The following is an 18,933-nucleotide window of genomic DNA, read 5'->3' as shown; positions in this document are numbered from 1 at the left end:
TATTATTATTATTATTATTATTATTAATATTATTATTATTATTATTATTATTAATATTATTATTATTATTATTATTATTATTATTATTATTATTATTATTATTATTATTCAGGTCACAGCCAGGAATCGAACTGGGAATCTTGAGGTTAGTAGGCTGCTATCTTAACCACTATGCCCACGGGCATATGGCGTAGTGGTTAAGAGCCCGGGCTACTAACCCCAAGATTCCGAGTTCGATTCCAATAATAATAATAATAATAATAATAATAATAATGATAATAATAATAATAATAATAACAACAACAACAACACCATTGAAAAATACCTTAGGAATGAGAACCAGGTTCGAAATTTTCCCAAGACACCTGATGAAGCCTGGAGGGTATATCAGTCGAAACGTTGTGTTAACAACAAACAAGATGAGGACAAATATACCTCACATGTAAATAATGTAAATAATGTACATAATTCCTCATCTCTTAAATATAGCGCTGAAAAATTACTGGAATGAAATATGAAAAATTGTGGCATAAATATGTACAATGTAGAATACTCTGGAAGAGTGTCACAAATGATGGAGTAGATAACCTTCGACACAACATGAATTGTACACTTCTATGATAAATGCCAGTTAGAAGCAACTCGAAGATACACATATGGTACCGTTCATCACGCAAGACGAAATATGCTTGTCAACAACTCCACTTGAAACTTTTGCATTGATCTGTAAAGTGACGTGGTGGTGGATAATTTTGTTTGACGCAGAAGAATTCCTAGCGAAGAAGAAATGCATGGAATTGCAGATCACTTTATTAACGTCTAACTGACTACTCCTCAATTAATATCGTTATCAGAAAATCTTGGAATAAAAGTTTCTTATCCGCGATTAAATATATGCTCATATACGCGCTTAACCTTATGAAAAGGAAATTAGTGCAACATCATGTTCCGTAACAGCAAATAACAATCGTTAAAAGAAAAAAGAACACTTGGACTATATAGGTCATTAATGCGCTGTTCATTGTGGGCGTTGCACTTATTTCCTTTGTTAATTTGTCGGTTTATAATGAAAATAAAGAGAATTACTAAAGAGTAAATTGGAGATTATAAAATTGTTTCGTAGTTATTCTGTTTCCCGCCTCACTACGATTTCTTCTACTTTTGACATTTGCATATAGTTGAAATGATTATTTATTGCATCGTATTCATTCGATTAGAAGCCGAACGTCTTTTGAACAAGAAATTAACAAAGCATTTCAATACCAATATAAAAATCCATATATTTATTTCTGACGAGATTAAATCACATAATTTTGCTAAGATTCCAGTCCATGGCGCCTTGTAATTGATTTGCTGGAAATTGGATTATATTACAATCTTTCACTTCGTTATTATAGAAAGGTATGTTGCACTTACCATGTTGCCGTCAATCTTCAAATTTTCTAGTTGTGGATCATAGAGCAACGTACCAGGATCAATATTAATTGGTGACTGATTTCTTCCTTTGTTACATAAACTCCATTCCAGGTTTAAAAGACCCCAATAGCTCGGCCCTAAATGAACAGAAGAAATTTAACAATATTAATAAAACAGTTTTTTTTTTGTGGTATATTCTGATCATTAGTAAGTATAACATCGTCGGGCAAATGCATGTGGTAAATAACAAATAAGAATGATATTAAACAAATGAGGTACTGAAAGTAAATGTTTTACGAGAATATACTTTTATTTGGCCGATGGCGAAAACTGGATTAGAATATCAACAGGAAATGTACTAATGAGGCAGAAGTTCGGCTGAAGCGTGTTAGTAGCTGGGAGCCAGGGATCATAAAAGTATTTTACTTTGTGCTAAACATCCTAATTTGTCTATGAAACAATTAATATCTTGAAATTCTCTCATCACTACTTTCCAACTTCCTAAAATTTTTTGTGACTGCTTTGGTTTGCGGGAGGTTACTTGTGATAAATCGAGAATTAATGCTATGTCGTATTCAGTAACCACCTTGAGATGCCAGACTTTTTCGACTTCAAAGAGCAAATCTTCATAATTTCTGAGCTTGTTAATATTATTTTATTGCAATATTATGATCACAAGGGATACTCATCCAATCAATAAGCAGATTTGATTTCTTTTGGTCTTTTACCACAATATACTTCTTATTAACTTTAATGGGTCTCTCACTTTGTACAGAAAAATCTCAAAACATCGTTACATTTTCTTTCTCAGTTACAGCCTCGGGTAGACACACACTACTTTTCAATAGTTTTGATTTAATAATACTGACATATCAACCAGTGCATTTAATGGTCTACTTCTTTATGTTTTCGTTTATACTCTACCTTGTACTAAAATTTCACATCCAAACATTAAGTGGGCCACAGTTTTTGTCTCATCATTGCAGAATCGGCACTTTGGATCTTTTCATTATATATGCTTTGTGGTATCTGGCTAATACACTTTTATCTTGAGCAACTTCCATGAAGCTTCACGTACTGCTTTTAACCTTAAGTTTCGCAGCCAGCAGTGGCTGTGCCTCTGGTCAACATCATCTGCTGTGCTACAAGCTACATATTTGCTAAGCAGAGGTTTCTGTTCTTACCTAGCAGCCAATTGTTCAAGCGTATTTTTCTTTGCCATTAATGTTGCTTTCTTTGCAAGAACATGTGTTATATTTACTCGCAGCTATCCAGCAAGGGCATCACTCGTGAAATCAATAGCAAGTTTTTGCTTTACTTCAAGATAGAATGAAGCTTCTTACGCCTCTCATAATTTTTAACGTATTTTAACACCCAGTCGCTAGAAGTGTGAGGGCGTTTGAGCCGTTCATTTGTAGTGGTTTTATAAGAAATATCAAATTGGAGCAAACGTCAACCTCCCTGAGCTCTGAGAAAGTGAAGACAACCCACACCTGCATTTGGACGGTGCATCTTTAATCTTATGCCAAATATTCTATCAATTTTTTTCCTTTTACTGTTTATACCAGTTAAAAATTTGGAAGGTATAAGTAACAACTGGATCTGTGAAAATATTCATTGTTATCACCTTGTTGGGTGCATTGAGCTAAGATTTCAGAAGTGCTCGTACTCTTCTATCTGATGCATGCATGCTGAATTCCACAGCATCAATTTATATTTATAAGTATTTATAATTTTGCTCCTGCTCAATTGTTTTATAAATGTTTCAACATCTAACTAGATTCAATTTGACTTCATCAATTTCCCTTTCTTGGAAGTACTCTTGACAAAGTTATCAAGACTACACTCCATCCCGATGTCACCATTGAATGCTTCCACAGAACGTACAAGGCCTTCAAGTCCATTATTTCAAAGCGGTTGCCATAAATTTTTAAGTCATTCATCTAAAATAGATGTTTCTTTTTCTAGTCCTCAATATCAGGACGTAGCCAAAGATTTGGAGATTTGTAGTCATTGGTGTACTTGAGCCAACACACAAACTGCTATCTAGACTGAAGGAGACACGATAACATTCTTGCAAACTAAATCAGTATGTAAAAAATAATAATAATAATATTAATAATAATAATAATAATAACAATAATAATAATAATAATAATAATAATAATAATAATAATAATAATAATAATAATAATAATAATAATAATATTAATAATAATAATCATAATAATAATACTATTAATAATATTAATAATAATAATTGTAATAATAATAATAATAATAATAATAATAATAATAATAATAATAATAATAATAATAATAATACAGAATAGACAGCATATCAGAAAGTGATAAACGCAAAATCTGTGGACAAAACGGTGCAACCGTATGACATATTACCACCCAATGTACGCCACTAGCCCAGAAGGAATATAAGAGACGTCACAACAATATAGCCAGGCTTGTCCATTGGACACTTTGCAACAAGTATAAACTTGGCTGATAATTAGCTTGAAGGACTACTACATACTATGGAAGCATTCAGTGATGACGCTGGGATGGAATTTGGTCTTGGTAAATGTGCCAAGGCCATTTTCTACTAAGTGAAACTGAATACCTCATGTTCAGTGCTGTTGGATGTTGACACAATCATAAAAGAACTCGGAACATAAAACGAACAAACTGATAAATACCTCGGAATAAATGAGGGCTCTAACATTCAACATGCAAGTATCAAAAAGATCAGGAAGCAGTGTTACAGAAGAGTTCGAGTAGTCCAAGAATCCGGGTTAAATGCCCGTAACAATGTAATAGCTATACATTCCTTATCAGTTGATTTTGTTATTTACAGTTTCAATGCGTTAAACTGGAATATGAACTAAATAAGGAAGATTGACGGGAAAATCCATAAACTGCTAACTTGCAATAAGATGCACCTCCCAAAAGCAGACGCAGATCGTCTTTACCTACCCAACGCTCAAAGATGTCGAATCTTGATCCAGTTTGAAATCTCGTACAAAACCACAACAATTTGACTGGCAAAATATCTTGAAACTTCTAACGATTGGATGCTAAAGCTCGTTGAAAACCATAAAAGACGTAAGAAGCTTCTTTATGAAGGAGAGCAAAAAAATTTCAAATGAGTTTATGCATAATCCTCAGGTGGAACAGCATGAGGAAAGTGCAGTAACTGTAATTGCAAAGAAGGTGAACTCAATAACAAATAAAAATGCGCTTGAGCAGGCTGATAGGTGGGAACAAAAGCCTCTGTATGGCAAATTTGTGGCCCGTAGCAAACAAGCTGACGTAGACCAGAAGCACACACATCAGTGGTTACGGTGCGCATGGCTAAAGGTAGAGAGTGTAGGCTTTATTTTGGCTGCCCAAGATTATTAACCCGGAACTATCAAGCTAATGTGTTGAAAAATGGTGTAGTCCCAAATCGCCGATAGTACAACGATGGAATAGAAATAGTCAACCACCTAATCTCTGAATGGTAGGTTTTAGCACCTAGAGTACAAATCAAGACATAACAGAGTTGGTCAGTATCTATACTGGATAACGTGTCGGAATTATAAAATTAAAACTGCTGACAAATAGTACAAGCACCACTTTGAGGCTGTAACTGATGGAGAAAATGTAATTATTCTTTGGGACTTTCAAGTATGTGGAGATGGGAGCATCAAGGCAATTAAACCAGATATTGTTGCGTAAGACAAAAGCAATAAAGTCTGTTTCTTGATTGACACGCACATATCCTTTGACCATAATATATCAGCAAAAGAATTTAATAAACTGAGAAAATAAAAAAGATCTACTAATCGAAATCGAAAAAATGTAGAATCTCAAGACTGTAACAATACCAGTGATTGTAGGGGCACTTGAAATGATCAAAAAGAAACTGATGATTATTTAAGAATAATCCCTGGCCTGCCATCCATACAGGAAGTGCCAATGATTGTCTTAACTGGTACATCACACGTATTGAGAAGAGTATTGTCAATGTGCACTTTCTTTCCTTTTACCCCCATTTATTTTATTTGTTTACTTTTCTATTTTTTTATTTTCCCCTTTTTTCTCTGTCTTCCCCCTTTTCTCTATCACATGACTCTGTAAATGAACAATCTGATGTGCTTGTTTTAATGGCCTACCAATGTACACTATACGTTTCTCTGCCCCAGGTGTCAGGAAGAAAATAAAATAGAAAGATAAAGGAAAATGCTAATGAAAATAATAATAACAATAATAACAACCACAACAGCAACAACAGCAACAACTTATGTGGGTAGCGGTTATACACAATCTCTCAATAGCCTTCCAAATGCTTAAGACTGGGAAGATTTTCAGGGCGGACTTAAGCACCTTAGAATCTATTGAAAGCTTGTGGATCCCTAAGGTTACAGATAGTAATCTGCTACAAACTTAAAATAGACCAGGAAGAAGAACGAACCTAAGTCAAAGTAACAACAACAACAACAATAACGGTTGCAAATTGTGCCACAACGTCTGCATTTTGGGGGGAAGGATTAAGTCAATTACATCGACTCCAGTATTTCACCGGTGCTTATTTTATCGACCCCGTAAGGACGAAAGCCATAATCGACCGTCGACCTCAGCGAAATTTGAACTCAGAACGTAAGAAAGGATAAAATGCCGCTAAGCATTTTGCCCGGGGTGCAAATGATTCTGCCAGCTCGCCGCCTTAACAACAACACCAATACTACTACTACTACTACTACTACTACTACTAATAATAATAATAATAATAATAATAAATGCTCTCATGCAGTACCAAGCAGTGACTCATCTTAACTGATCGGAAATATTATCATGCACATTGTCTTATCTTGGTATAAAAGATGGGCCACAGCAACCTACTGTTATCTTTTTTTCAATAATAAGTTCCTTTCCATGTAGATATATTAAAGAAATATATTTATAAGAGAGCCGAAACGAATAACGTTGGAAAGAGTATCTAAATAAAAATATTCATTATCGTAAGATGATACATCAGTTAATATCTGCATCCATAGAAGAACTAATATGAATGTAAGTCGAAACTGTTTCGAAGTGGAAAGTAAATACAAATACACATTAGTCTACGAACACATTGAAACCCATTGAGAAGAAACAAACTGATATGAACTTATATAAATTATTGAGATCTAATAATAAACCAAGTTTCAGAAATATTTTGAAAATGTGTATTATTAATCAGATAATGAAATATCAGATTCCCTCAATAAAACATGTGTTTAAAACCACTCTTTGTATCAAATATAGATAAAGTGTAGAGAAAGGTTTGATTCTTGCATTGTATATCTTTATTCACTGTTTATTTCTGATGAAAGCTGCAACTATGATGTGACATTCTGGAAATCCGCAATGTATTTTCATTCTAGTTCCTCGTCATGTTGCTGCATGATCAAGTTTTCCACCAAACGCTATGGATTTGCGCAATAGATTCTGTATAAATAGCATCTAAAACCCTTTTTATATACCGTGCGCGTTAATTGGTTCTTATAATGAAAGGGATTAATTGGAACTCTTCTCTTTTTTTTAGCGGTGTCACCTATGTGCTTCCGAAGAAGTTGTTGTCTTCCTATAAAAGTACAAACCTCTAATGTAACTCTTCTAGTTATTATTTACCCAAATAAATGTGAACACATTTTTATAGTGTATAGTCGTAACCTCCGAAGAAAAATACAGCTGCTTGCATTTAATATACTGTTTGCTATAAAGTTAAATATGCAAACTGTTCTGTATATGAATCTTTATTATATTATCCATGTATAATATTCTACTTTTCTGTAGAAATAATTTCATTTTCTCTTCGCTAGAGGTTTATATTTTCAGTTTCGTATTTAAAATCGTAATTGGCTTTTAGTTTGATATTCGGTATGGTAAGTCAGTTTTCTAATAAATATTTTGAATTTCAAAATCTACGGTGTTTATATATGAAATGAGAAACTCCATACAAGAGAATGAAATAAATTTCAATACATATTGTGGCTGGAGTGTCGATTATTTACATTTACATTTACGTTTCAGCTGATATGCTCTCCAGCATTCTTTAGGTGTCTTGTGGAAATTTCGAACCTGCGCATAGGCATATTGCGTAATGGTTAAGAGCGCAGGCTACTAACCCCAAGACTCTGAGTTCGATTGCAGCCAGTGATCTGAATAATAATAATAATAATAATAATAATAATAATAACAACAACATCTAAAAATACCTTAGGAATGAGAACCAAGGTTCGAAATTTCCCCAAGACACCTAATGAAGGCTGGAGGGTACATCAGCCGAAATGTTGTGTTAAAAAGAAACAAGAAGAGGACAAATATATGGCAAATGTAAATAATGTAAGTAATGTTCATAATTCCTCATCTCTTAAATATAGAACTGGAGTGTAAAGTCAGTGAAAGCCGTACAAATCCACCTATGTCTAGGGATGAAAATGTTTAGAATATCCATCTCAACTTCGTCGTATTTCCATGCAAACCATCAAAGCTAGACTCCCGCTCTCGCTTTTATCAATACAGAGTTTCATCGTTACGTCTCCAGTACTGCAGATTATATAAATTAACTAAATGATAAATTTCAGTAAGTGTACAACTATTAATTTGTAGCTGCTTTATTACCCGGTATTACGAAACCTTACAACAGTGCCCTAAAAGAGAAAGGTATTCTTTTTGACTTGTTGGACCGTCTTTCGTTCCCAAGGTTCCCACTATATGTAGATGACCAAAGTTCAATTAATTATTTGATTATCGCAATTCCCTTATTGTATCACATGTATAAATTCTCTCTGATAAGATAAACGACAATCAACTATTCTATTGTTAGTTTAGAACCTTGTAGAATAAAGTGAAGATTATTTGCAACAGCAACATTTCAGAGAGAGTTGATAGGAAATTTCGTTCTCATTAATTGTTAAGTAGTGAAAACTCGACAGTTCTGTGCCTTACTCATCGTCTGTATGAAAGCAGATACACTGATCGGTCTATTAAAAAAATTTTCAGTAATCGCTACGTGTTCAGAACCTACACAGAAATATTATTATTCTTTTCTACTCTAGGCACAAGGTCCAAAATTTTGGGGGAGGGGGCCAGTCAATTAGATCGACCTCAGTACGCAACTGGTACTTAATTTATCGAACCCGAAAAGATGAAAGGCAAAGTCGACCTAGGCGGAATTTGAACTCAGAACGTAAAGACAGACGAAATATAGCTAAGCATTTCGCCCGGCGAGCTAACGTTTCTTATTTCTTTACTGCCCACAAGGGGCTACAAACAGAGGGGACAAACAAGGACAGACAAACAGATTAAGTCGATTTTATCGACCCCAGTGCGTAACTGGTACTAATTTAATCCACCGCGAAAGGATGAAAGGCAAAGTCGACCTCGGCGGAATTTAAACTCAGAACGTAGCGGCAGACGAAATACCGCTAAGCATTTCGCTCGGCGTGCTAACGTTTCTGCCTGATCGCCGCCTTGGAAATATTATTGTTGACTGATCATTTGGAGTGTAATGTGAGCATAGGTATCATGTAATATGTATCAGAATTTAGCACCCCGGACACGGTAGTTTGATACTACGTAAACGTCGCTGAACCGAGTATCGCTGAAATGATTCCAGTGAATCCACGAATATTTAACGAATATTTATTCAAAGTTAACAGATTAAGCAAACAATATCATCGACAAAAAATATTTCAAATTCATATCCATAATAACTATATTTTGCAACTGGAAATTTCTCAAGGAATAATTTATCTTGTCATTTGAATTTGACATTAAATGATTATCTAAGCCATAATTTATTATTAAACACTAGAAAATGAAATCCATCTAAATGAGGAATATTCAGCATCGTCAAAACAGCAGAAAAAAATCAAATATAAAATTTAGTAAATATAAGCAAAATACAAGTGTCCGTATTCTTCTAAAATGCAAACTGTGTGAGTGGAAGGTGAGTATGAATTAAATGTATTTCTCACTTACTTCTTCCTAGATATATGCTACTCATCAGTAATGTACGAGAATACTTTAATTTATAAATGATATATAAACTGTCTTCAAAATGCTTATATGTTGTGGTTTACTGTGGACACTGGCTCAGGAACAGCACGGGAAACCCATGCGTGTAAAACACGCTTCCAACTTTAAAACGCATAAGTACGAATAGGAAATGACTGGCATTAGATAGACAAGGTATTAGCAGATATAACATGCGTGTAAAGAAGTGTAACGGCAAACACTACAAAGCTAAAACAGTCAATATATTACACAAGCGTTTGAATATATTTAGTTTTTAAATAAAATTAAATCATTTCAATATTTCACTTTTAATTTAAGAATTTAAATTTTACTATGTTTTAAGATATCCGAGATAATGGGATATGATCATTTAGCAATAAGAACAGCAACAACAATAACAATAAGGATAAGGATAACGATAATAATAATAATAAACAAGAACAATAATAATCATGGTTTCAAGGTTATTAGTTCCGGGAAGGGGCATTGTCGGTTACATCGAGTTACGCTGGGGCTGTAACAGTGGGAGAAAATGTAACTGTCCATTGAGACTTTCCAGTTTGTACAAGCCGGAACATCAAAGCAAAAACCATATATCGTTGTGAAAGACCAAAACAATAAAGTCTGTATATTGATTGACATGAGCATACCCTGTGATCATATCTCGGGAAAAGAGTTTGGTAAGCTAAAAAAATATAAAGAATTGCTCATCAAAATCAAGAGACTGTTACAACAGCAGTGATTGTAGGAGTACTTGGAATGATCAAAAAAGGAACTGTAAATTATTTAAGAATAATCACTGACTTACCATCCGTACAGAAAGTGCAAAAGATTGTCTTAACTGGTACGTCACACGCATTGAGAAGAGTATTGTCGCTGTGAATTTTCTTTCCCTTTTTCCCTGTTATTTTCTTTGTTTACTTTTTATTTGCGAAAAAGAAGAACTGAAACTGATACGTAGAAGTTTTCTCCGGTGTTCTTTCAACAACATAAAATAGATACGTTATGACTGAGGAAAAGATGTGATGAAGCGCGTAATAGGGGAAAAAGACAAGTATAAAATTCACAAGGAGCACTCAGAGAGATGAAGAGAAACCACTGCATGGTTAATTCTGGAGAGCTACTGAAGAAGTATATGGAATGAAAATCAGATCTTGGTTAAAAAGGGGCAATTAAAAAAGAATCAGAAAGTCATATCATAGCAACCTAAGATCAAGCGATAAGAACAAACAACTTGAGAAAAATATATATATGGAGAGAAAGTGTCAGAAAAATGTAGAACATTGTGACGGAATGCCTCAAGGTGCAACAGGAAGAGTACAAGAAATTGAGGTACGACCAGGTTGTAAATGTTTTACACAAGAAACTTTGCCAGAAATGGGGACTTGAAGCTGGAAATACATGGTACAATCATCGGGTCGTAAAAGTACTGGAGCTGGAAAAATGTAAGATTCTGTGGGACTTTTCTATTCAAACGGACGAGAAGTCAGAAAATAATAGACCGGACATAATAATTATAGAGGAGGAAAAGCGAAGTTGCTTACTAATCGACCCATCATGTCCGTTTGATTCCATGATTGGAAAGAAAGCAGAGGAAAAACAAAAGGCGAAAGAAAAACTATCCATTAACATTTGAAATAGGAAGAACCTGGAATATGAAAACTGCCAAAGTCGTGCCTATAACAAATGGTTGTTTGGGAACAGTAAGTAAAAATAGATATGGCTGTAGGAGAACGGAATAGAATCCTCAGTAGAGCTCCTACAAAATGCTTGTCTCTTAGGGACAGCAAAGATTATCAGGAGCGCACTACGTACTTGAAATGCTACTGAAAACTTGTGGATACCTATGATTACTAGTAGTAACCCACTATCTATACAAATCCTACCAGGATAGAGATCGAACCCGAGGAAAAGCAAAAAAAAAAAAAAAGAAAAAAGAAAAGGATCAACAATAATAATAATAGCTCCAGAAAACAGTGTTATTAGGGACATTAGGATACTTAGGAGAATTATTGGCATCAAAGCTTACTTGTAGTCCGAAATTAGGAAATCTTTTTCTTGTCTAACAGTCTAATCTGTTCTGCATATATGAAATTATAATAATAAAAACAACTACAAAAGGAAACAAAGATGATGATGATGATGATGATGATGATGATGATGATGATGATGATGATGATGATGATGATGATGATGGTTGTGGTGGTGGTGGTGGTGGTGGTGGTGGTGATTCTGATGATAATGCTAAGGAAGACAAACATCATTATCAATATAACCTAGATTTTGCATGGTAATGGCGATTCTTACAACGATTGGTTGGAAAACGTTAACAGAAAGCGACGTTAAAGATCTCATGGCGTTACTCTTTAGGGGATTCAATTAATTTATTAATGAAAATTATATCCTGTCGAATTTAAATAATACTTCCTTTAGTTTAATTATTGATTTTCATAAAGTACGATTTAAGATGAAAGTCAAGTCGCATTCATCATAATGTTAAATCTTTTGCAGCATACAGCCAAATAAAAATTGAAGTATTAGTAGAAGAAATTACATTTTGCTTTATTAAGTTATTTGTTTGTTCAATTGTTTTTTTAATGATTTTTCTGCAGTGTGATATAAAACATTGCTGCCGATGCTTTCATTGTCACAGCAACTATATTGAGTGGTTTCCTTTAAATAAAAACCTTTTTTCTGGCGTCTGTGCGGACAGTAAATTAATAGAAGCAATACATTATACGTACTTAATTAATATAAAGAAACGGAGAGAACTAAAATCCAAGTTAATCTCTTTGGCATTTTAACGTATAAATGTTTGGTTAAACAAATAAAATAGCTTAAGATAGTTTTATCTGTTATCTCTAGCATGAGTTATTCAGTAAATGTTATAACGCCGCAGTACCATTTCCTGATAAATAATAAGAGAGTATAGGGCCTGATTTGATGATTGGTCTTCCATTATTCTGTCAAAAATATATTACTGGTTTGTAATATGTTATCACAGAGAGTAGGAATAATATTATTTTATTATTCATTGAATAAAATCTCTCACTATATCTGAATTTAGAGATGTTTCTGCGTGAAAATCTTTGACAAACTCGCATATTTCATTCTTTGTATTAAACTAGTTACCAATGCAATACGTCAGGCAAATAAGTATTTTGAATATTCAACTACTCATAAGATTATTAACGGAATACATAAATAAAATCGTTTTAAATATGCGTCGAAAATGCTTAGTACTGATAAGAACAAGGGTGTCTTAAACATTCGAACAACCTACTATAAATAGTATCCAATGAATCATTGCACCATTAAAATGAAAAGAAAGGGCACATAAAAATGAACCTCTTGATATAAACTACATCTGAATACAAAAACAATATAATAGAATGGGTTGCTTACGATTGAAATGACATTTATAATACATCACGATTAGAGATGACCTGAGCAGTAACAGTAACTACCTGGTTCTTCTAACAGGCCAAATATTTAACCTTTGCTCAAAACGAAATTCTAATCCATCTATAAAGGTATCAAATGTCATGATTATATATATATATATATGATAGATAGATAGATAGAATAGAAGAGATGGATAGATAGATGTATATAGATGTGTGTATGTATATGTGTATGTATATATATACGTACCTCTCTCTCTATATATATATACACGCACAAGCACACAAATGTATGTGTCTATGCTTATAATGTATTTCAGAAGCTTTATGGCATCATGTTTGCTAGACTCTGCTCATTTCCAATTTCTTCACTTGAATGTATTTCGGATATTTGCCAAAAATATACACTGATGTCTACTCAGTGATTATTAAGTTATCTACAAAATATGCATACGTTAAAATTCTCTATGTTATGATAGTTGTATAATCTTAAATAATAGAGCATTATAATGCGAAGTGCTATATTTCACTTTATACTGCTGATCCTTTTCTTTGCTAGTCCCAGGTCAGTCATACTGCCGAAAAACGCATAAGACCGTTAACAACTGTGACTGAGGTGTCTATTATTCAAACTGGAGGAATGTAAAACTATAATATATAATGCGGCCCTTTTCCAAAGAAAAGTGTATCTAGAAAGTGTATCCCAAGAAAGTGTATCTTCTTGCTTCCAAGACTACAGAGTGACTCATTCGCTGATACGAATAATAAAGTATGGATTTCAAGTAATTTCCATAAGTCTGAAAATAGTAAAACCAAGAAAATGATTTTTTAAAAGATTGTTTTTATTTCGCATTACCTGGTCACGATACGCTTCTCTTTCCCACCAATATTGATTTGATTTCAAAATACGTGTAGTAGAAACTTGAGGTTAATCGGATTCTGTTGTCATATTCACTTAAACAGAAAAGCTAATTCGTAAAATGCCCAACTGTACAACTTTAATTTCCCATCCCCAAGAATTACTACAATAATTTTTTTTTCTTGTCCAAAAGTAGTCGCAATCAGTCTTATGTATGTAAATGGTGAAAGTCGAGATCGTTCATTTTTTGGGAACCGTGTTGGTGTAAAGAACATGAAAAAGTTTTTAGTCGGGAACAGAGATATCCTGAGCACATGATGTCGATGTTCCATTTTTTTTTTATTTTAGGCAGATTTATAAATTAAATGAGCTTGGTTGTTCAAGAAGATTCCTTTACTAAATTCGATTTCTCAAAACTACATGAAAAATATTTTGATTGATCGTGTATGAATGTGCTGTCATTGTTTTTGATGTTTAACTCAGGGAGACCCAGATTACAAATGAATCAACCAAGGCTATTTTGTTTCTTTCGCGGAATATCTAGTGTTACATTACCCATAGTCAGCATTCTTTTACTAAATCGTAAAATGCTATTTGCAGGGATTGGCTGTTATTTCCAGCATGCCAAAAGACCATGTAAATTTTGTCCTCTGTGGCTGGCGCTGCTATGACTATGGTGCTGTGATTGTGGTTTTCTTAGTATTAAAGATACTGGTCAACACAGTGATAGGGGAAGAGTTTATATGATTATGATTTTACCTTAGGAAACAAAAAAACAATAAATAAATAAAAAGATTGAAATGATGTTTTGTTTTAAATACAAATTTGTAACATTTAGTGGTGTATAAAATTGATTAAGAAAGAAGACAAACACTTCAAAGCAACAGATGGAAGGAACCAATTACAAACAATTATTCAGATATTAAATCAGAGAGAAGATCATAAAGGCAATGTTTTTTAGCCTAATATAAAACAAATAACAGAAAAGATAAAGGAAACCTGAAACAGAAAATTGATCCGCCAAATAAACTTTTTTTTATGACGATGGAGAATTAAAAGTTATTATTAGGAAGAAATCTACATAGTATTCAATCGATCCTATCCTTAGATAAGACCACTTAGCATAATAGGTGGTTTTCGTTTCCGTATTACTGTTACTGACATTATAGATTGTGTTGGTACTAGTTAGTAACAGTGGAACTTGATGGTGTTGTGGTGATAGTTCATAGTCTTCTGTTAACTGTGATGGCATTTGCTTTTGGTGAGATTTAATAGCCAGGGATCTGACTCTTGTGGGAGTTGATGGTAATGGAGATTTCTAATTGTGTAAGAGTTGATTTTCCTGAAATTGATTAAGAATGTATTGGAAGTAGTGGCAGTTATGTATCCATCACATATATCTGTCTTTCTTGCGGATGATAATGTCGAAGTTGCTGACCTCTTCACTTCGCAGTGTGATCCATAGCAGCATTTACCATGAAACCGAAGGGTTGAAGTGATTTGAGATTGCTGGTGCAGTTTTGACGCTGCTGATATCTGAGCAAGAGGACAAAATTTCGGATCTTTTTGCGCCTAGTCCTTCTTGTCTTGCTCTATAGTTGCGAGACTTGTATACTGTCAAGGCCCTTAGGAACAGCTTAAACTCCGTTCATACTAGGACAATTCGTAGGCTAATAGGTTTAGCATTAGTTCAATTTTGAATCGAACCAATGACTTAACTCAGAAAGTAGGATATTCGTTCTTATGTATGATTCTGAATCATCAGCTTAAATTGTCTGATCATGTTGCTCGATCGTTCAAGTTTGATCAAGCATATCGTGTTCTTTTCTTTGTGAATCCGACTTAGGCGACGGCTTACGTTGGTCGGCCGCATGCCACATACACACAGCGTACGAGAAAGTACCTCGTAGAGATGAGGACTGACAGGGATACTGCTCGTAGTGTTGCCTAGCACGACAAGAGCAAATACCGAGAAATGGTGGATACAGACACATGATGGGAAGGTGCAACCCCATACTGGACTTTTTTCTGTGATAATGTGATTTATTATTACCACGCTGCTGCTTTCTCTTGTTTTGTTTGTTGAAGAGGGTGTGTTTCATTCATTTTAAGTACACTGAAACGCAAAGGTCTGGGCATTCTTGGTGAACTGGAAAAGAATCACATTACTTTGAGGAATATTGGATTAAGCGTGACAAGTAAATATAAGTAAACTATATCACATAACATGTTTATAGTTGAGGTCTTCATTACCACAGCCATACATATTGTTTGGCTATGTTTTGGCTATGTCCCAGGCTATCTTCCAGACTTTGACTCTATCAACTACTCATCACTCCACAATATATCCAACAACAATCCTAATTACTTTCAGAACTCATCTCTATGTGCATCCTTTGCAAACGAATCTCAAAATATCGTATAGAAACCCATCCAAATAATGTAACTTACATTTAGCATTGTTACTGACGTATGCCTGATAACTTACTTCAGATTCTGTTAGATTTTACATTTATCAATTGCGAAATGCCTTCTTGTCATAGATCCATTAGGTGACGGTCTAAATCAGGATTCAAATAGACTAAGGTTAGATATCACCATCCAAATCCACGGCCCTGGTAAAACACATTACAAAGGTAGGCTCTGATGAAATACTTTCCTCTCTAGAGTCGACTTTGGTTTTCTTTTATATTGTTTGATCAACCAAATTTTGAAATATAGAAATATATATATATATATATATATATATATATTATGGATTTGGAAGTTAGAAAATCATTTCATATTTAATCTAAATGAATCAATTCTGTACTTCATTTTCTTGAATTTAAGTCGTTGTCCTCTCAAATGTGACGTTATACTATTGTTGATTTCTCGTGGAGCCAAATTCATCAACATTTATGCACCAGGAAAGAATAAATGACTCATGAGATTTCTTTTATTATTCCTCGTTCCAACTGAGTTAGAAGAACATCCCATCAAGTTACCCGTAACGTCATTCATGTATTTACCGTTTCTGTAGATGACATCGGCGACGCAGTATGACAGATTTTTTTTATAAGTTTACATTAAAACAACGAGATGTCGTCTTTGTTCCTAAAGAGTGGCATATTGGGCAGTTAACACTATCTACAAATTTGGTTCAAATTATAAGGGAAATTATATGAAATTCACACATAGTCCACCACACGAAGTTTATCTGAAATTCAAAATTGCGACCTTGTCATATGCTGCATCACATTAGTTTTAGTTGGGAGTTATGCTAACAATAAATGTACCCGTGGAAAGTTTAGCCACTTACATGCTTGAAATAAATTTCTATTTAATTCAGTTGATTGAACAACATGAAAAATCTTCATCAGAACTGATACAAGGTAGACGTGTACGAAAATTACACAAATTGCGTCAGATTTCAGTCTAACAATAGGTGTCAGGTTATTTATCCCAGTCTGTATTGTGTATAAAATTGAAAGAACCCATTTCATGAACATGGTTTTCTATTATGTAAGGAGACAACAATGGACAGATTGGAGGTTATCATTGCGTTTTAGTACTGGCAAAGTTAACAATTCAATGAATGAGCTGAATGAAAACGGTCACATACATCGAGAAGTTTTATGACAATCATATTGTCAACCGAGTAAAATGGGAAACTTATTGCAACGGAATCTTAGCTGAGAAATTTCTTGCATAATTTGTCAAAGTGCGGTAAATACATAGATCAGAGTGCGAAAATTTCGTCTCAAATGGAAAAGACCTATGATCAAATGCAATACTGAAGATATGGTATTATTTATATTTAGCTGAAGGGTATCGAGGGTTGCCCTATCTAACGTGCACTAGCTTATCAAATATGAAAGTTTTTGATCTGATAGCTATTAAACTTCTATTTATAGCAGGCCGCACATACTTCCGAGATGTTACTCCATTAATTCGTAAAGTACTCATTGAAGTCACGTTGTTTTGAGAATCAGTGTTCGTATTGTATTCAGCTATGTGATCGTTTTATAATAATTTAAACGGAGATTAAAATCATTTCATAGCAATTTCACATCTGCTTAACTCCATTTACATGCGGAAACTATCCATGCTATACACTGTAACTAAAACAATAACAGGAGAAACAAAGAAAGAAAAAATATTTAAAATGTAAATAATGACACTAATATAAATCAATTTACACCATATTCGCTTACGGATGGATAGACACAGGCAATATTCTGCCACGAGGCATCACATTTATGAATGCATATTTACAACTAATGCTACACGAACTTCAGCTATATTGTAAATATTGTACTTCTTCTAAAATTGCTTAAACACAAATTACCATTTTAATCCGGGAATCGATGCATAGTAGAATTATTTTATCACTTGAGAAACAATGCTACGCTGAATATATATATATATATATATATATATATATATATATATATATATATATATATATATATGTGTGTGTGTGTGTGTGTGTGTGTGTGTGTGTACGTGCGTGTGTATGTGTATATACACACACATATATATATGTACGTATATATATGTATGCATGTATGCATGCATGTACGTATGAACACGTGTGTTTATCCATTCCTCTCTCTCTATATATATATATGCATATCTAGCTTCCTCTCTCTGTATATAGAAATACGTATATGCATCTATGTATTTCTCTCTCTCTCTCTCTCTCTCTCTCTCTCTCTCTCTCTCTCTCTGTATATAATGAATAATAAACAAATCAATCACTTAAACATAGGGTGTACAAAATGCAGAAAATAATGAAAATTACCAAATCTATAAGCAATAGCATTAACATCAAGAATACCACAAACACAAACAAGAAACCATCGCACCATCACGACAATAACACCAATAAGAAGGTAAAAACAAACAATAAGACAACAAAAATAGTATAAATGGACGTATAAGCCATTTTGAAATGGTGATATTAAGAAAGAAAAATGAGATAGTTGAAAAAGAACAGAATGTTTGATCAGAAAGCATTAAAATCGATGAAACCGGTGAGTGGGGCGGAATTGATCTTCGAAAGCTATTGAATTGAAAATAATGGGCGTGAAGATGGTAGAGGATACGAGAGAGAAAGACAAAGACAAACAATAAATCAGTGCTACGTTACAAAATGTTTAAATTCGATTATGTATGGGAATATTTAAGAAAAGAGGGAACCCATTTACATGATTATGTGAATAGGTGTAT

At 33.7% G+C, this 18,933-nt stretch overlaps 1 protein-coding gene across 1 annotated transcript in view; it reads right to left on the bottom strand.

Moving 5' to 3' along the window:
* The window catches only part of LOC106876909 (carbonic anhydrase-related protein 10-like), a 1,215,161-nt gene that overhangs the window by 585,222 nt on the left and 611,006 nt on the right, over positions 1–18,933 (bottom strand). The window contains exon 3 of the mRNA XM_052965551.1: positions 1,417–1,553. Coding sequence (XP_052821511.1) covers positions 1,417–1,553 — 137 coding nt within the window. The remainder of the gene's footprint in view (positions 1–1,416; positions 1,554–18,933) is intronic.

Source organism: Octopus bimaculoides, chromosome 2, assembly GCF_001194135.2.
Source record: "Octopus bimaculoides isolate UCB-OBI-ISO-001 chromosome 2, ASM119413v2, whole genome shotgun sequence".
In the NCBI taxonomy this organism is placed as follows: Eukaryota; Metazoa; Mollusca; class Cephalopoda; order Octopoda; family Octopodidae; genus Octopus; species Octopus bimaculoides.
The sequence above is the reverse complement of the archived record's forward strand: the minus strand, read 5'-3'. Positions and strand labels throughout refer to the sequence as shown.